Genomic DNA, 20,701 nt, shown 5'->3' with positions numbered 1-20,701 from the left:
GTAATACTCAGGGGTTGGTCCTGGGTCGTTACAATAAAATTTATAAAAATTAGAAGACCGTGTTTTTAAGTTTTGTTTTTTTCTCTTTTTAAGTTCTCTTTATTAATGTATTTACTTAAATCTAACAATGTCTTAATTATGCTATGTTTCTATTTTATCTATATGGCATTGTATTACAGGATATTGATTTTGATATTATTATTGATATTGATATAAATTTTCTTTCTTTGATGCCAGCGTATTGTTCTTTGCTGTTTTCTGTTGATTTCCTGTTCGCGCTTATGCAAGAATTTGGTAGCAAATTATAAACGTGTTCACGCTTAGCAAGGATTTGGTAAAAATTATAAACGCGTTCACGCTTATTATTTTGCTGGAGAAAGGATTCAATGTGTTCACGCTATGCAAGGATTTGGCAGCAAATTATAAACGTGTTCAAGCTTATTATTTTGCTGGAGAAAGGATTCAACGTGTTCACGCTATGCAAGGATTAGGTAGCAAATTATAAACGTGTTCACGCTTATATATTTTGCTAGTGAAAGGATAAAAGATATATACATAAATAAAAAATAGAAAGGTGCTTCTTTATACTTAGCTCCGTGTACATCAGTGCTCTGGTAATGTCTCCGAATGATTCACTTGGCGACTCCGAATGATACTAACTAACTTTTCTAAGTAAATGCGTCTTCTTATATACCCATCAGACCAAACTATAACGTAGCGTAACTGTCTGTTTACGGCTGGTTTGCATTTTGATGTCATTGTGTGCGTGTAAATTCTTATTCTGTTGTTTATTTACAGTTGATTAATTTCGCCGTTGTTGGTTTTTAGTTGCTTGCGCATTGCTCTCTCATCTTTTAGCCACTGCATTATTTTGCTTTTTATTCGTCGTTCGTGAAAACGTGTGTTTCTGTTTTGTAAATTTTAGTTTGTGAATTGTGATAATGATAAAAGAAATTATGATAAACAAATAAAAGAAATATTAAAATCAAAGGTATTCAATTGTTCAAATTAATTATTAGTGTTAAAAATAAAAATTATTCAATTTCAAATTTACACAGTTGCCGTGTCGGTACGGACTAGTGCGTTTTTTCCATATATGTTGGTTGGAATTTTAACGTAAAAAGTCCGTCCTTACTAAGTGAAGAATATACATTCCTTATTTATTTACTATTTAAATATTTATTTTATTGATTCTTCAATATTTGTTTTATTATATTAAATAAATATAAGTATTAAAAACACCACCACCGGTATGTTTATAAACAAAAGAAAACACAAGAAGTTAACAAAATAAAAAGCACGGTGATTTCCAAAGCACACGAAAACACAAACCACAGAAATTACACATAGGTGCACAACAGCAACAGAACATAACAAGTACCAAAAATACCAATAGCAAATGTACCGATAAGCTACACAAAAGCTTCGTCTTTGTAAAACAAGGCAGTATAGATTTTTCAATGGAAGCGTAGTCAAGGTAGTCATCATACATCTTGACCAGTAGTCTTGTAAGTACATCGTGTCAATGTAGTTACATACATCTTTACTAGTAGGTCTTGTATGTGAATCATGTCAAGGTAGTCGTTATATACCTTGACCAGTAGATCCTGTACGATTTAGTTACTCAGCAAAAAATTTTTAATCAAATTGATTTTTGTTTTTATTGTATTCATTCCTTATAAAATGATAACGTCAATGTGTTTTGTCCTTTTTTGAAATTCGGGATTCTTTACTCGTCGAATTGCACTTTAGTTATCAATGCGGAATTCCACCCGATCTGAATTCCCAAGATCAGACCAAAAACGCTTAAGCCAGATTAATTCCTTTGCTGCGCTAGCTGCTGCAATATATTCTGCTTCAGTTGTTGATAACGAAACGCACTTCTGACGCTCAGAACACTCTAGCTATTTATACCTTTATCTATCATAAAAATGAAACGTGAGGTAGATCTTCGAGTTTGCACTTCACCTGCATAATCAGCATCACTGTAACCGCATAGATTAAGATTGCTGTTACTCTGATAGTAGATTCCTATACCAGTCGTACCATTTAAATATTTGATTAATCTTTTGACTACATTAATGTGCTCTGTTGGTGGCTTCTCAATATATCGACTAACGTTAGACACAGCAAGAGCTATAGCTGGCCTTGTAGCTACTGCCAGATGCAAAAGACTGCCAACCATTTCCCTATATGGAAAATTGACTTCTGCATCAGGCACAAAATTGCTCACATTGCTTGTGCTGTCTGCAGGTGTGGCTACAATTGGAGAATTTTGCATTTTATATTTAGCAATTACCATTTTAGTATACGCTTCCTGACCAATTCAAATTGATGCTTCAGCCTTTTGAATGATTTCAATCTCCAAAAAATACTTTACCCCAAAAGTTAGTTGTAAGTTTATTATTCGTTGCAGCTACTAGATCATCATCAATATAGATAGTCATAATTATAGAACCATCATCACTATTGCTGATAAACACACAGGGATCATGCTCCGACAGTTGCAACACAAAACTTTGAAGAATTGTTGTAATTTTTTTATTCCAGCATCTTGATGCCTGCTTCAGTCTATATAGACTTTTCACCAGGTTGTTTTCTTCTAAACTGCCATTTAAGAATGCTGTATTAACAGCGGATTATATAAGAGCCATCTTTCTTTTTGCTGCCGTAGCCAAAATACAACATATAGAAGTAAACCTTGCAACTGGACTAAATGTTTCTTCGTAATCAACTCCATATTCTTGGGTGAACCCCTTCACACCCAACCGCACTTTATAGCGGTCAATATTTCCTTGAGCCTCTCGCTTTAGTTTGTAAATCCACCGATTTTTTATTATTTTTTGAACTAATGGTATTTCAACAAGATTCCAAGTTCCATTCTCAATTAATGACTTGTACTCGTCATTCATTGCTGCTTGCCATATTGCGCGATCATTTACCTGCATCGTTTCTTCAAAAGATTTACACTCCTCGCTTATCAGAAGTGCTGTAATATGTTCCGAAGCAGTTTTACTTCGAAAACGACTACCAAAGCAGCATTATTGTGGTTGTTCTTATCATCATTGTTATTGCCTTCAGAATCGTCACTGCCTGCACTTTCAAACACGTTGTTTTCATACTCAATGTCTCTGAATTTAGTTTCACCATCTATCATCACATTTTCACGTTGTGCGACCAATTGATCACATTTATTATTTCTTTAAACTGTTTTGTCCAGTAATTCAAACTATTCTTCCTTGTCACTGTTTTCTTTGTTAAACACGGCGTTTAATTTTTGGTTTTGAAAAAATATTACATCCGGAGCGATTACTAATTTTCGATTTTTAGGATTATACAAACTATATTCTTTTGAATTTGACGCATAACCGACATATATCATTTGTTCACCTTTAGACTCGAGCTTAGACTCTCTCTGACGTTTATTAACTACGGCAGCTTTACAACCGAAAATTTTGAAATATTTTACGCTTGGTTTTCTGTCGAGTTTTATTATTTAACACTTTTGTCACGGATTGATTTCTAATATAAGCAGCAGTATTAACGGCCTCTGACCACAAATATTTTGGTAAGACAGTTGAACTCAAAGGACACCTTGCCATCTCCATCATTGTTCTATTGACACGTTCCGCAACACTATTTCGTAGAGTAGTATAACTTACTGTTGTTTCGTGCACAATACCATGTTTATTAAGCAATTCATTAAAGTCTTTATTAACGAATTCTAAACCATTATCGGAGTGTAAACGTTTTATTTTATGACACGTTTGTCTTTCTACAATATTCATAAATGATTCAAAAGATTTTATGACATTCCATTTTTTAGAAATAAAATCGACCTGCTGGTATCTAGAAAAATCATCCAAAAATGTAATAAAGTATTTTGCTTCACCTTGAGATGATCTTCGTATTGGACCACATATGTAGCTATGAATTAGTTTTAGTACATTCGTTGTACCCACATTCGCGTATTTTGGAAATGGTTGCCTAGTAATTTTTTCAACTGCACAAATCTCGCAATGATATTTTTCATTATTTTTGATTGTTTTAGCATCTTTTAACTTTCTGCCGCGAACTATATTTTAAGTGGATAATTTTATTAAGTATCGGTAGTTTAAGTGGCCGAATAGACAATGCCACATTTAGATTTCACTTTTTTCCACTGACAACGCGTGTATTTTTTGTTTAAAGTTAATAAGAAATAAACCGTTCAATAGCACTAAACAATATTTTATTATCTTTGTCCTTCACAATTGCTTTATTTTTTGCAAAATTTACCGAATTTCCATTTGAGATAATTTTATTTACGGATAATATATTAGCGTAAATTATTGGAGCATACAAAACATTTTGAAGCTTGAACATTGTATTTTGTATGAGAATGTCATCAATCCCTTTTGCGTCTACACACTCACCTAATGCTAAAAATATATTTTGCGATGATCGAGTCATATTTAAAAAATGTGCGCCATTGTTGCTTATATGCGTAGAAGCATCGCTATCCAAAATCCAACTTGAGAGTTTTGGTTTTTGTTTGTTGTTTACTAAACTTAACGCAACAGATTCTTTGTTATTATTTTTAAAACAACATTCAGCTTGAATGTTACCTCTCTTTCCGCAATTGTAGCACTTTACCTTATTTTCTTGTTTAACATCACTAGTGAAATACTTATTTTTTAGTTCTTTTTGAATTCGTAGTAAATACCCTATCGCCAGTATCTTGATCGCTTCTTCTTATTTCCTCTTCTAATAATCTCGCCTTTAAATTATCCAAGTCCGGTAATTTATCTCTGCTTTCTGTCTATGGCAACTGGAAAGTTTTCGATACTGCTTAGGAGACTGCACAATAGTAAGACAGATAGTAATTTCTTTTCAAGATGAACACCTATCGGTGCTAATGAATCCGCAATATTACAAAATTCATTCATCTGTGGTAAATATTTTTTCGCGCTGCTGAAGTTAAATTTGAATTAAATCTTTTTAATAAGACCTTTCTTGCAGGTCCACTCGCATTCGCATGTTTCGTAATCAAATGCCGTTTTACAGCGTTTTATGTGTGTACCCGTCGACATTCTCATTCATCACAACAAGCTTGATTTCAATTCAAATATATTAACAATACAAAATTTGGATAATTTTAGTAAGAAAATTATTTTCCCAGAAGAAGTTTCTGCTTAAGGAAATAAATACAACACAATAAATAATTTTTAAATAAAAATATAACCACTGTGTTTACAGTTCCGCTAAAGTAAGAATTCTGTTTCAAGCACAGATACCATGCTATAATATATGTGTAACAGTTCTGAACTTTGTATGCTTAAATTGATATAAGCAAGAGCTTTAGCATCATTCCTTTCCCATTCTTTTACATTGTCATCTTTTGGTGTACTTGTTATATCCCATAAATCCTGCGCTAATAATAAGCTCCTCATTTGAATGGAGCATGGACCATAATTGTCCCCTTTAAGCTTCTCTTCTGCCACGTGATTCATCATTGATTTTAATTAATACCTTTCTAATACTGTCGACAAACGACTTTAGATTTTATATTTTTCTTTTTAATAATTTCAATTTCAATTTTAATTTCGATCACGTTGCCTGGACCCATAACCTATGTCAGCGCAGGTGAAATAAAAACATGCTTACCTTCACGAACATTTATTAGAGAAAAAAGGTTACAGTAGTTGGATATAAAAAGGAGGTTGCCAATGTAATTAAAATAAACATTACATTTTCAATAGATACACTCGGATATAAAAAGCCTCTGTACGCTTGTGCTTGATTCACTCCGATGTTAAAAGCTGCGGTACGCTTCTGCTTTATTCACTCCGATGTTAAAATCCTCGGTTCGCTTGTATTTACTTCACTCCGATGTACAAGCGTTCCGAGGCTTGATTCAATATTTGAACTTAAGTCTCTTAGATTGGTATATTTGAAACTCTTACCACTGGTGGGGGAAATTTCAAATATCCGTATAACAATATATTAGGTGTACCGATATGAAATGACCGTTTTTTGGTGAAAATAAAACACTAATTATTAATAGGAAAGTAAAAAACATTTTATTGAAAGTATTGGCCATTGCTTTCTACACATTATGACCACCTTTCTGGCATTTTGTGGATACCACGCCAAAAAAATTGTTCGTCTTTTAAAGCAAACCAACCAGACACCCAATTTTCGATCTCCTCGTAGGAATCAAAGTGCTGCTCAGCCAATGGGTGTCCCATCGATGAAAACAAATGATAGTCGGAAGGAACCAAGTCTGGTGAAAACAGCGGGTGGGGTAGCATCTCCCAACCAAGTGTTTTGATTGCATCCTGAACCCGTTTTGGTTTGTGTGCAGGTGTATTGTCATGGAGCAGAATTACCTTGCCGTGTCTTCTGGCCCATTCTGGTCGTTTCTCGATCAATGCATAGCGAGCATTGACGGTTTCACCAGGTTTTAGGAGCTCATGGTACACCACACCTTTCTGCTCCCACCAAACACACAGCATTGTCTTCTTGCCGAATCGATCTGGTTTTGCAGTCGATGTTGATGCTTGTCCCGGATTAACCCATGATTTTTTCCGTTTAGGATTCTTAAAATAAATCCATTTTTCATCGCCAGTAACAATCCGATGCAAAACCGATTTTCTTTCGCGTCTTTGAAGTAAAATTTCACAAGTGTTTTTTCGGTTTTCCATCTGTCTTTCATTCAATTCATGTGGCACCCATTTTCCACACTTTTGGATCTTTCCCATAGCTTTTAAACGGTCAAAAATTGTTTGTTGTGCAACATTTAACATTTCTGCCATTTGCTTTTGACCCAAAGTGTCATCTCCATCCAATATCGTTTGCATTATCCAATATCGACATTTTTAACACGATGAAAAAATATGATGTTGTCTGTTCAATGACTTGATGTATACTAAATATATTTCACACATGTCATAGCAAACAAACAAAAAAAATAAAGGCTCGTTCACAACAAATGTTCCCTGTCGGAACATATATGTTCCTTACCGGTGGTGGGTGGAAACAATATATAATTGATGAGGCATTGATTGTAAGTCAATAAATGATTTTATTTAAAATTTTTTTGTCTTTTATACAAAATAAAATGCAACCAGACTTAATTTTATAGTGCAAGATATACAACAATTACTTAAATTAATTTATTATTTAATTCGCACAAACAGTAGAGATTTGGATTCATAAAATTTTTATTAACTTCCAAAATTTAAAACAATGGTTAAGAAAACAAATGGCAATAGAGTTCGAATAACATGACTAATCCAATTTTATTTTGACATCCTTTAATGATTATTCAGATAGTATAAAAAAAAATTTAAATTGATTGCAGAACGTATATAAATCATAACTCCTTTTTGTCTATCACTGACTTTTTAATTAACTAATATTTTTTCTAAGTTTATATTTTTGTATATAATTAACAACTGAATTAATATGTTTTGACTTACCATAGTTAAGTTTGTTTTCTCTAAAAGTTTTGAAGTGCTTTTTCTCACTTATATTTTTCGGAATAAGATCACTTGCTGAATAGTTACATAGAATAATATTATGTCTCTGGCTTGATTGGTTATTTATTTGAAACTCCAATGAATCTCTCTCACATTTATCTGCTACTATTCCATAACTTCGAACAATATCTAAATCGTTAACTAATGTATTTTGTGTATACACGTTTTCATTTACTGGCGGCATTAAATTATTGACAGTATGTTTGAATTTGAGGTCATTAACTTCACTTATTGTTTTCTTACAGACTGAGGAATTGTTCTTTATTTTACATGATTGATTTTTTGACACTATAGTATACAATAAAATAAGTACAACAATAACTATAAGTCCAATAACTGTGATTAAGCTTGTTGTTTGATCAATAATTATGGTTTTGAATTTCGAAATTGAATTGATATGTAATAAGTCAATACAATTGGATCCATTATTAAAAATCGAGCAAATGCATTGATAACTTCCGAGCTTATTTATACATATTGTTCCCTTTTCACAAGGATTATTGTCACATTCATTAATATCTACTTCACATGTAGTACCCGTATAACCGGGACAAATGCAATGGGATGACATTTCGTCTTCTATACAAAGCCCTCCATTTTTACATGGATTCGGACTACAAAATTTTCCATACTCACAATGTCTTCCAGACAGTTTTGATGGACATATACATGAATAGTTTCCCAAATGCACATACTGACAGAGACCACCATTCAGGCAAGGCATTGAAATGCAAGGATTTAAGTCAAATTCACACGCTCTTCCAGAATATCGTGGAGGACATTTACATTGAAAGTTAGTTTGGTTCAATTTCAAACATTGCCCTCCATTTTGGCAAGGTTGTGCTCCACATTTTTCATGGCGAGTCAATATGTTGGTAATATTGCATGTAAAATCTATGTTGTTGAATCTTTTCAAGGAAACAATTGAATTACTTTCATATCTGTGAAGTGGTAGCAATATAAAAGAAAATTTCAAATCGGCTAAGCATCCCCAAAATCCTCTTCGAATTTCATCATAACCAATCATTATAGAACGTCTTACCTCCGCTCCGAAAAAAATGTCATTGTTATGAGTGTTATACATCACTTTTATCCCGGGTGCTTGTCCTTCAGATGAGTACTTTTCATCAACAATCAGCGTTGCACTATTTATATTTCTATCTAACATAATTGTATGCCAATTTCCGTCTGAAATGTTTACAGTTTTAACGCTTACAATCGCTTCTCCAGTCCCTAAATCAAATCTATATTGTACTGTTCCTTGAAAAATTTCAAGTATATTATAATCAATTTTTCCACTTACATATAGTAAGGTAGCGGTAGTTTGTATAGTAATAACACGAAAGCTGAAATGAAATTGATTTGTTGAAGAAAGTTTAGCAAAACCGTTATTAATTTTGTAATGTGCGTAACTATTTCCTTTAAACGACATAACCACATCGGATTCGCAATATTCACCAGTTAATCCCTTTGGACAAATACATTCGAAACCCTTCAAAGTTTTTGTTTGAACACAAAATTTCTGTGATGTGCATGGATTAGAAGCACAAACGTCTACAATTGTTTCACAATTGTTTCCATTGAAACCTTGTTTGCAAATGCACTTTACTGTTTCTTCATAACGCGGAACAACGAAGCTAACAATATCTAAATCGTATACAGTAAAATTTCTTTTATGTAATTTGATGCTATTAGCACAAATTCCATTAGAGCATATTTCTTTCGAGCAATAAGGTTCCCTTAATTCTTCTATCAAAAGTTTTGTGTCGTGTTCTATTTCTTCGATCTGATTTGTAATAGTTGTGTACATATATTCTGAGGTATAATTTTTATATATATTTTGTTGATTTTGAATTCCGAATACAACATTCAAAGTAGTAAGTGAAATTCCTTTTTTTAAGTAAGCTCTATTTCTTATTCGGTTACTTGTCCCATTTGAAAGTGAAATAATGACTACATTTTTTGTAGGGCATCCCATTACTGCAGAAATTGAACGAACAAAACTTTTTTGGTGTATTAATAAAAAGTCTTTTGCGGACACCTTTTTCAATCTTATTGTAAGTGATTTTGCTATTAACTCAGAATTTATCAACTGTACATTTATTTTCACAATAGAATTACTTTGAAATTTTCCATCCGAAACTGTAACACTTACGTTATATACACCAACATCAAGAATGCCCACAGCGTAAAGTAAGCCATTTTTTCCATTAATATAAAATAATTTTTGCATTCCGGTAACATCATCAGTTTGTGAGATATTAAAATATAATGTATCATGTTTATCTTGGTCTGTAACATGTAGCTGACCTAAATAACCTCCAATAAATTCATCCTCAAAAGAGTTTACAGTAATTTCTAATGGTGTAATTAATGGAGGATGTTGACTTTCTTCTGCTACTTGAATTCTAACCCAAGTATCTGAATGTAGAGATGGAGTACCATTATCAAATACTCGAATTTGTAAATTGTAAAGATCGCATAGTTCACGATTCAATTTGGATACAATTTTCAGAGACCCATTCGGCGTTATGGAAAACTGACCATTATTATTTCCTCTATGTATATAGAAGATAAAAGGATATGTGTTTGGATATTCATCAGAGTCGAATATATTGAACTTCAATATAAAATTACTCATGCTATTACTTTCTTGCACAACAAGGCTATAATTTGATGATGAGAACAGTGGTGCGTTATCATTTACGTCCATAATTTCTACATAAACATTTGCATAAGTACATAACTCTGGAGTTCCGCTATCACAAGCACTAACGTTCAGTGTAAAGGAAGCAGTTGACTCCCTATCTAGATTCTTTTTTGTAAAGATATTGCCATGAAGCATATCAATGTCGAATTCCTCAAAGTTGTTAATATTTTCAATGCTGTATTTTATAACACCATTTTGTTTGGAGTCTTTGTCATTTGCGTCAAGTTTCAGAATTGATTTACCAACCGTTATATTTTCTTGCACTTTGATGCAGTAGAATTTTTGAGAAAAACTTGGTGCATTATCATTTACATCTAAAACACGTATTTTAAATAGTGATATACTAGAAAAGGTGGGATTTTCTTCATCGACAACTTGAATTGTAAGAAAATAAGAATTCAGTTGTTCATAGTCTAAACTGTCGTTAACATATATAACCCCATTTGTTGAGTTTATACGAAAATGTTTTTGATCGTTTCCAGTTATGATATAATACATCATTTTATTGGTGACTACAGTATATTGAGATAACGCAAATACATTCGCAACTTCCGTATTAATGGATGAGTTTTCAAATATAAAAGAATTATATTCTTTCGATAAAAATATTGGTGAATTATGGTTTACATATAATATATTTATTATTAAATGTGTGAATGAAGACAAAGGTGGCACTCCACAATCTTGTACTCTTACTGTGAAGTTAAATTGAGATATGTTTTCATTCTCTAAATTTTTTAACAATTTTATGATACCACTTTCAGGGTATATGTAGAAAAACGAGTTTTTTTTTTGAAATGTATACAATAACTTTTTGTTTTGGCCGATGTCTCCATCGGTAGCGTGAACTTTGGCTATTACTGTGTTGATTTGTGTTTTTTTGTAAATGCTTACTATAAACTGCTCTGTAGAAAATTCTGGTTCATTATCGTTGATATCCAAAACGGTAATAATAATTTCTGATATGCATTCATTGGTTGAGTTTTCCCCATCTTTAACATGAACTGTTAATACGTAATTATTGTTTCGCTCTCGATCTATTACTCCTATAACCTTGAGAATGCCAGTATCTTTTTCAACTATAAATTTATCTGACTGAAACCCTGTAAGATAATAATATAACTTATCATCTTTATCTGCATCATTAGCACTTATTTGTGCCAGTGGCGTTCCAATTTTTATTGACTCATTAATAACTAAGTCATAGCGTGAATTTAAGCAAATTGGAAAATTATCATTTATGTCTTTAATATAAATTAGAATACTGGAAACTGAAATAAATTTTCCATCTGTAGCTAATAAAGTTAAATTATAACTTGAAATAAATTCACGGTCCAATGGTTTATTAACAAACAGCTCTCCAGTTGGTTTTATATTGAATTGCGCGTCCATGTCTCCAGAAATTATATAAAAATCGATCTCATTTGTTTTTAAGTCAAGATCGATTAAAATAAATTGAGTGAGAACTGTACCTGGCAAAATATTCTCAAATAAATATTCCTCATAATTTTCTTGTTGAAAAATAGACGGATTGTCATTACAATCTAGCACTTTAATAATAACCGTCACTTTTGATGTAAAATTTGGATTGCCGTTATCTGTAGCACACACATTAAATTTAAAAATGGATTGTTCTTCCCTATCCAGTTGTGTTGTTAGTAAAATCCATCCAGAATAAAAGTCAATATCAAAATTATTAGTTGAAGAGTCTTTATGTTCAAAATAATAATATATCTCTGCATTTAATCCATCATCTTCATCCATTGCAGTTACTTTTAAAACTGACGATCCTTTACTAGTATTCTCTGGAATTTCAACATAATACTCTGTGTTTGTAAAAAGGGGATAATTATCATTTTCATCTTGAACATTTAGAAATATTTCGATTTGGGCATACATGACGGGTATAGTAATAGTTTTACATGTCACTACGAATTGATACAAATTTTTAAGTTCTCTATCTAGGTTTCCAGTCAGCATAATTAATCCTGTCTCAGATATTGAAAAATGTGGAAAACTTGAATCCAACAAAAATATTTTAGAATAATTTCCAGAACACCATAACTGTGTCAATATTGTGCCAGGCAATGCCGATTCTAATATACTTATATTCAACTCGAAATTACCAAAATTTGGAATTTCAATATCACTGTCAACAAATTGAATAGACACTGGAACATCGCTATGCAGTTGAGGTATGCCTTTATCGTAAGCGCGAATAAAAAACTGAACAAGTTTGTTTTGCCAAATATCTGGTTTTTGAAGTAGAATAACTCTACCATCTATATTATCAACATGTATATACTTTTGGATGTTGTCGTTAGCTTGATTTAATTTATACCTCACAATTGCATTTTCTGCAGCGTCGAAGTCGAATGCATTTACCTATATAAATACAAAAAAAAATTTATTTTATAATATACTAACGTAATGTAATAATAGTAATAACATAATTATAATAATATTAATAATAGCAAAAAGTTTTTATGTTTACACAACGTGTTTAATTAATTTTATTTTCATTTGACAACAACAGAATGCAACAATAAAAACTCTTGAGTTAAACAAAAAATAAATAAAAAATATTAACAGATTAGAATGAAATACTTGTATTTTTCGATGTAATATCTCTACTTTTGAAGATACCTGTCAACTTAGCCACAAATATCATACTGGTAAAATGGTGTATTATAAAAGATAAAACTTAAATTTTCAAAAACAAGTTAACAAAAATTGTATATTTTTGTCCCAAAGAATATAGTGATTTTAGTTTTGATAATCATATATAGCAGTAAGTGTTGGGATGTGTACGAGTATAATAAGTATTTGGTGTGCCATAAGCCAATAAAAAAAAATTATTCATCAAAAATATTTTAAAAATGTTGCTTTAAATATATCAACACCTAAAAATGGGAAAATAAATATAGAAATGTTTTGTAATTTTATTATTTTTTGTATTGTTTCGATGTGTGTGGTGTTCGAATTCTTTTTTCTTATTTTACAGCATGTGTTTCTTAGTTTTTATTTTAAGAACCAAATTTAATACCCAAAGCCTTCTAAGTTTTTTTTATATCCTGTTGGCCAGAAGTTTTAAAATTTCATATCATTGATTCTATGTTTTGACGAAAATCAATAAGACTAAATACTACTCCAATTTGACTAAATACAAAAAATATATAGAGATGATTAACGAATGAAGTAAAACACAATTTTTGATATTAACTTAGATTCACTTTTATTATTACTATTTACATATTTCATAATGTTTACAATTGAATGAATTTCGAGAGGGAAATACTGCATCACTCTAGCGCATGCCTTAAGTGCAATTTTCAAACTAGATTTTCAAGCTAAAATTGCGTTAACAGTTGAAAGACTCGTGTGCCACATCACTCCCTCTCTAGTGATTGAGCGAACCATGCACGATATAATTAGTGATCCTATGCTATAGACCGTCTTAAATATTCTCTGCAAATCGAACTGCCATCCAAATTCGCCTGCCGCTAGCTGATGTTTGAGTTTTATTTGTAGAATACTTTTGATTATTTTCGTCTGCTTTTCGATGTTTTGCACTGTTGTGCTGTCTGCTGTTGATCTGTTTTTTGCTCGTCATCACAGAGAGAGGCAGCGTTGACTCGATCTATACTTACACGTACTGGTTTGTCTTCTCGTAGAATGGTCATCAGCTTATTGTCGCTATCGGTTGCCGTAAATGGTCCATCGTAAGGTGCTTTGAGAGGTGATGGAACAGTGTCATCGCGTAGATAAACATGATCACATTTTTTAAGATCTGGTTGTACAAATGTTTTTGATATGGTACTAGTCTTGTTTGCCATTGGTACTAGTCTTAATTGCTCCATTACGTCTCGAAGTGATTTTACGAATTCTGAATTGGACATGTCTTTACTGAAACTTTCGAAAAACTCAACAGGTAATCTAAGTGTCGTATCATAAACCATTTTTGCAGGAGTCGCCTTGATGTCGTTTTTGTATGTGTTTCTCAGTGCGAACAGCACCACTGGTAGTTCATCAGTCCACCTTTGCTTGGGTCTGCACTTTAAAGCTCTTTTAAATGTGCAGTGAAAACGTTCGACAAATCCATTTGCTTGTGGATGATATGGACTTGTCCAAAAGTGTTTTGTACCATTTAGCCTTGTGAGTTCTTTAAATAATTTCGACTCGAATTGTCGGCCTTAGTCGGTTTTTATTTCAGAAGGCACGCTGTAATGTGCAATCCAGCCTTCCAGTACCTTTCAGTAATGTTGAGGCCATTGTGCTTGCATTAATATCGGATAGCAGCCATAGGGATAGCAGCTGGTCATCTGGCAAAGCGATCAATGACCGTTAAACAGTAGCAGAATCCATTTGACATTGGTGATGACCCTATGATATCGATATGTAGAGAGGAATATTGTTGCTCTGGTAGTTTGAAACTACCAATTATTGTTTTATTATATCTGGATATCTTGGTGCGTTGGTATGGCTGACAAGATCTTACCATTTTCGTTATGATTTTTTTATGCCTGGCCAAACGAAATACTGACATATTTGTTTGATCGATAATTTACTTCATGGATGTCCCAGATTGTGTATCTCCCGGAAAACTTACTGTCCATGTCCTTGAGGAACGCAGAGACGCGTTCGTTAAGTTAAAATATCGCATGCAATAGAATTCGTAGTGTTTGGCATGCAGATTCACTTGAGTTACAACGATGTCTCATTGTTAGTTAGCAGGTTTTTTAATTCGGCGTCGTCTTTCTGGCTCTCAGCTTACTTATTGAAATCGATCTGTTAGCAGCCAATACGTGTAAGTAAGTCTGTTAATGCTGTACCTACTGCTGAGTTGCGTGGAGCATTAGTTTATCATATGTGGTTGGATATGCTAATGTATTTGCGAGTGCTTTTTTGTATGTAACGAAAGCCGATTCTGTATCTTCTCTCTATTCCAATTGGGTTTTATCATTATTTTTATTGGTTTTTATAAGTTTTTGCATTTTATTTTGAATTTCGCCTGCACCAGCTATGAAACATCGATAGAAGTTGACCGTAGCTTGAAATTGTCTTAACTGCTGAACCATGTTTGGATTTGGGAAGTTAAGTCTTGCTTTTACTCTTTTCTTTGGTGACCTTGTTGGTTGATGGTGTGACCGAGAAACGTTACTTCTTGTTGGCCAGAGACGCATTTTTAAACATTCCGCTTAAGTCCGTACTGCTGAAATCGCTTGAATAATATGCGTAATGTTCTGACTCTTTTGCTGAAGCGATACAGATGTCATAAATGTAACAAATCACCAAGTGGAGTCCTTTGAGTACTTGGTTCATGTGACGTTAGAAGGTTTGGGCAGCATTGCAGAGTCCAAAGGTTATGACTTTGATTTCGAATAAGCCAAATTGAGTGGTAATGGCTGTTTTTTCCCATCTTCAGGCGCAATTGGTATATTATAATACGCCCTTTCTGAGTCCAGTGTTGTAAAGATACACTTACCACTTAATGTCTGCGTGAAATCTTGCTCGTGGCATATGGGGCACCGATCGGGTATTGTCTGCGCTTTAAGACGTCGATAGTCACCACAAGTCGCCAAGTCTCATTCTTTTTTTCGACTATGTTTAATGGGCTGGTCTACTCACTCTGCGGTGGTACATATATGCCCTGTTCCAGCATGCATTGAAATTCGCGTTTTGCTGTTTAGAGCTTCTGTGGATTAAGTCATCTTGGACGTGAATAAACCGGCTGACCTGTTGTAATATGACGCTGGATAGCGGTTTGATTTTCCCTAATTTCGTTGTAAGATATTGGGTTGATTAGCGCTTTGAATTCTTTTAGCAGCTTTATGAACTTGTGAGCAGTGTTTATTGAAAAAATTAATTCGTGTTGGCGGTGTGCAGTTGTGCAAGATACTTTCCATCCAGTTGGTTTGTCGATGACACATTTGCTTTTGACGTCTTCTATGACACCATAGTGTTCGAGAAAGTCAGAACCCAGTATTGGTTTTTCAATTTCTGCAAACACATACTCTCAATTGAACTCCCACAATTGTTTGTTGCATGTTAATTTTTAAACCACACGTGTTCTATTGGAACCATCATGTCAAAAGAATGCACCTATTATTGGTTAAAAAATTCAAAATAATCTAATTATGTGTTTTTAACATGGTTAAAAACTTCTACCTCTTCACATGGTTTTAAAACATAGTTTTAAAGGTAACAAAGTTGCTTAAAGTAAAAATACCATCGAAGTTGTATTAGATAATAATAGAACACACACAAAGAAGATTTCTATATATTTTTGCCGACTCTACTTCAGGGGAATTTGGCAAATTTCAGGGGAGTATCTTATGCAAATTATGTAGAATAGGAGTAAGCGTAAATCTGCACTCTTTTCACATATTCTGAATGCATATATTGGATGGAGTATTTTTTAAGAAATATACGGCTGGCAGTAATACTGCTTAATATCAGTTAAGACAAGCATTTTAAGTACGTGTACTCACCCTGAATAATGTAGTGTTTGAAGGAGTATTCATTTTGACCGATGCTTTGTACTCTAGGGCAGAAAAAATCGGTGAATTGTCATTTTCGTCATCAACTGTTACTTTCACTAAACAAAAGCCAGATTTTCTCCCAACATCGCTAACTTCGACAAAAAAATCATAATACATCCTTTCCTCTCGATTAAACATATAATTAGTACTTATTGAACCACTACTTTTTGATATATTAAAGATTTCATTCATTTCTCTCGATAAAATTTTAAATGATAATTTTGGATGTTTTGGACAATCCGGATCCACCGCTGTTATCTACATGAAAAATAAAAAAAACCTTCACTTGTATTTTTATTCAATATTTTATTATTGAATAAATATATTATGTAAAATATTATACTATATATTATTAGAAAATATTATAAAAAAATATTTTTATACATTTATAAATATATTAGGGCAATTCACAATCTTGGCGCATCGCACAGTGTGACAGAACACAAAATTACGCGGTCAAAATTCAATATATTCGGAACCAGTAGAGATATCGACATGAAATTTTCCTAAAATATAGTTTTTAAGTTGATCTTAAATCTAATTTGAGCCCAATCGTCCTACCGGAACCCCCCGAAATTTTTGTCCAAATATGGGGCATTTACCGTGGTCCCAAGATTACATAAAAACTGTAAGAGGTGGAAGGCTGAATTTTAGTGTCCGGAAATCTTACTTTGTTATCTAGATTCCATATTTTTTTATGGTTTTCCGCCTACTGCCACACCCACCCCCATATAAAATTTTCATATTAAATCGTTTATTATCGTTAGAAAAAGTTTTTACACTTATTGGACTATATATATACCTGACGTACATAGCAACACAACTTCATGCAAAAAATAGGCGTGATCCGCCCATTAGTTCCTAAGTTATTTGCAGTTTTATGCAATTTTAGCGAAATTACGATTTTGCAAAAATTGAACCAACTTTAAACCTTTATAGCTTTTTTACTACTTATTCAAAAATGATCATTTTTGATTTTTTATGAAGCTTAGGATATTGTTATTCATTATGTGTAAAAAAAATGTGTTATAACTTCGTTATTTTTCAACCGATTTAGTTGAAATTTGAAATATAAATAAATTAAATATTTATAAAATTATAAATGTCATTTTGTTATTATTTATTGAATTTGTTGTTGAAATAAATGGGGTTTATTGAAGGTCATATTTTTCGTAATTTTTCGCTGGTTTCTGAGGCCTGAAATAGGTGTAAAACATAGAGTGCGCAGGCCAATTTTTGTTTTGTTGTAAAGTGTAACTATTTGGCTACACACAATGAATAACAATATCCTAAGCTTCATAAAAAATCAAAAATGATCAGTTTTGAATAAATAGTAAAAAAGCTATAAAGGTTTAAAGTTGGTTCAATTTTAGCGAAATCGTAATTTCGCTCAAATTTCATAATTTTGCTATAATCAAATTAGATTTAAAAGAAATATTAACTCAAAAACCATATTTCAGGAAAATTTTATATTTGACCGCGTAATTTTGTGTTCTGTCACACTGTGCGTCGTTACGAATGCGAAATTAATATGTATTGCAATACCTTTGCAATTGCAAAATCAAATACATTTGTAATTGAATGAATTTCGCAAAACTCTATTGTGAATGGCACGCTGTTTTCTTTTTAATGGATAGCACATCTTCGAGATCTTATTGAAACATAGCTGCCTTAATTCCAACATTTAAAGCCGAGATTTAATTTTATTAAAGAATTACAATGGAGGAGCCGTTAAATATCTTTGCATGGTGCGCAAATAACTAAAAATACAAAAATATCCATTGAGAAGGAAAACAGAGTTCACTGCAATTCCTTACCAAAAATACACACCCTAATTATTATATGCTGAAGAGGAATTGAAAGACAACGTCTCGCACCGAAAATAAAACTGTGCTACCTTAACAAGGTATTAATTTAAAATGGAAGTCTGAACGCAGATGAAATAAGCACAGCATAATGTCAATGATAAACTCTCATAAACTCTCAGAAGTATTGCGAACGTGGTTCTTGGAGGATGAATCTTGAAAAAAAATTTCAATAAAATTAAATAAATTTTTATCTTTGTCCTTTCTTTCTTTGCTATTCGAAAACCTAAATTTTAAATATAGCTTCTTTGCCGTTATAAAGAAAGCATGGCTTTTTTAGCAACACTAACACAAGCTATAAAAATATTTTAATATTTTTACTATTAAATGAACAAAAAAGAACTAATAGGTCGTTTACGTCTCAATTTAACTGATACTGAAAGAAAAGAACCTCGTCGTTTACAAAGACTAAAATTAAATGCCTAACGTACGGATCGTGTTAATGCTTCTAACAGGACAATGCTGACAAAGATCGTTAAGTCTTTCGCAAGATCATTGCAAGATCGACCAGAAGACTTTCTGTAAGATTTTAGCTATTCTGGCACACAGGTCTTTCCAAAAATGACTTATCATTTGTAATTCGTAGCAGAAAGTTCTGTTGTATTTCTTACGTGGAGAAATCAAAAACAGCTGCCAATTGTTGCCGCATGCAAGTAAACAATTGAATTTTAATACAAATGTGATGGAAAGCCACAAGATGTTTGGTACATAGTTATAATTATTTAAAAAAATTAGCTTTCCTTGTTTTTTTGCAATGTAACTTCAATTTCACAATTTTTTTTAATTTAATTTAATTTTGTAATCAGCCGCTTGGCAATGCTCACGCCGTTCATTGCAATTCAATAAAACATAAAAATAAAAAAAGTTTTTTTTATATTATTTTAGAGTTATTTTTTTATGAAACTTGTCAAAATTAAGGCAGCAAATATTAAAATTCAAACAAGATTTTGTATTTTGCTAAACTAGTTAGCATCCGGGTTTATCCAATACATTGTATTGAAATTTGGTGATTATTTAAAAGAGTTGTGTATTTCAGTAGAAAATAGCTATGATACAACAAAATACTTTACGAAACCTGTTTTAGTTATAGATTTAGTGTGTTTGTTTTTACACAGCGGCTTTACTTATTAAAATGGACTATATATTCTTATTTATACTGCTTACCTTTAAAATATTAATTCCAGGATTTTGATTTTCCATGACATTTATTTCATATACAAGTTTTTCACAATAGGGCTCTTCTGAATTTTCATCGTAGATAACAATATCAACTCTTGAATATGAAGTGTGGATGCCGTCTGAAACAGATACATTCAGAGCTGTTTGATAGTTTTGAGAATACCTATGAAGGCTATTTATTCTTATAATGCCAGACTTGTTGTTTATATCATAGTTTTGTAAGTTGTTTCCGTCTAATATTTTGTAGAAAAGGCTTTCATTACTAAGATCTAAGTCATGTGCTTTTATCATCGTTACAAATTGTCCTTTCACTGCATTTTTAAACAACTTACAAGATGTAATTGATTCCATAAATTGCGGTATATTATCATTTAAATCTAAAACTGAAAAGATATATGTTGTAACTTCATTTAAAATCCGTTTTTCTTATGGCATAATACGTTTACTGTAAATGTTATTTATAACTGTAAGTAATAAAGTCAGTTTATGTATTATCAAACGTGATTATATATCTAATATAATAGGTATTTGCTTATCTGATGCGAATTTTAACAACCGAGCACTTGAATCCACCCGTTAGTTAATAGAAATTGAAGAGATTCTTTTGTAAATATGAAAACAATGATTATTATTAAAATTTTCAAATAACTAATATAATAAAATTAATTGATTTTGCACTTAAACAGTTTAATTGGCACTTTTCATTTTTTTACTTTTATTACATATTATTTAAACCAGCATTGTAAATATTGACTAAGCCAAGAAATTGATAAACTTATGCGTAAAATAAAATTACAGAAGGTAAAGAGACAAAAGCAAAGCGTCGTGCTTTTAATGTGGTCCGTGCATTTGAAGTAATAGCCGGAAAAAGACTTTCATTTA

The 20,701-nt window shown here is 32.1% G+C and overlaps 2 protein-coding genes across 2 annotated transcripts in view; both read right to left on the bottom strand.

Annotated features, from left to right (window-relative positions):
• Window positions 1-530: 530 nt before the first annotated feature.
• LOC119674246 (fat-like cadherin-related tumor suppressor homolog) lies at window positions 531-20,199 on the bottom strand. The gene is made up of 4 exons (XM_038085719.1): window positions 19,805-20,199; window positions 16,725-17,033; window positions 7,464-12,618; window positions 531-907 (listed from the first exon to the last, which is right to left on the bottom strand). The coding sequence occupies exons 1-4, from the start codon at window positions 20,168-20,170 to the stop codon at window positions 879-881; spliced, it is 5,859 nt and encodes a 1,952-aa protein (XP_037941647.1). The 5' UTR covers window positions 20,171-20,199; the 3' UTR covers window positions 531-878.
• Window positions 20,200-20,245: 46 nt separating this feature from the next.
• Window positions 20,246-20,701, bottom strand: part of LOC119689789 — a 3,033-nt gene continuing 2,577 nt past the window's right edge. The window contains exon 3 of the mRNA XM_038104695.1: window positions 20,246-20,283. Within this exon, the coding sequence (XP_037960623.1) occupies window positions 20,246-20,283 (38 nt within the window). The remainder of the gene's footprint in view (window positions 20,284-20,701) is intronic.

Source organism: Teleopsis dalmanni, chromosome 1 (assembly GCF_002237135.1).
Source record: "Teleopsis dalmanni isolate 2A chromosome 1, ASM223713v2, whole genome shotgun sequence".
Taxonomy (NCBI): Eukaryota; Metazoa; Arthropoda; class Insecta; order Diptera; family Diopsidae; genus Teleopsis; species Teleopsis dalmanni.
The sequence above is the reverse complement of the archived record's forward strand: the minus strand, read 5'-3'. Positions and strand labels throughout refer to the sequence as shown.

What these genes read in the sequence shown, in the direction of transcription:
- LOC119674246 (XM_038085719.1), bottom strand. Translation starts at nt 20,170, where the DNA reads ATGGAATCAATTACATCTTGTAAGTTGTTTAAAAATGCAGTGAAAGGA. An exon ending in CTGGAATTAATATTTTAAAG is followed by an intron (nt 17,034 to 19,804) that starts GTAAGCAGTATA and finishes TTTTTCATGTAG; the next exon opens with ATAACAGCGGTGGATCCGGA. An exon ending in AGAAAACAAACTTAACTATG is followed by an intron (nt 908 to 7,463) that starts GTAAGTCAAAAC and finishes TTTACAAAACAG; the next exon opens with AAACACACGTTTTCACGAAC.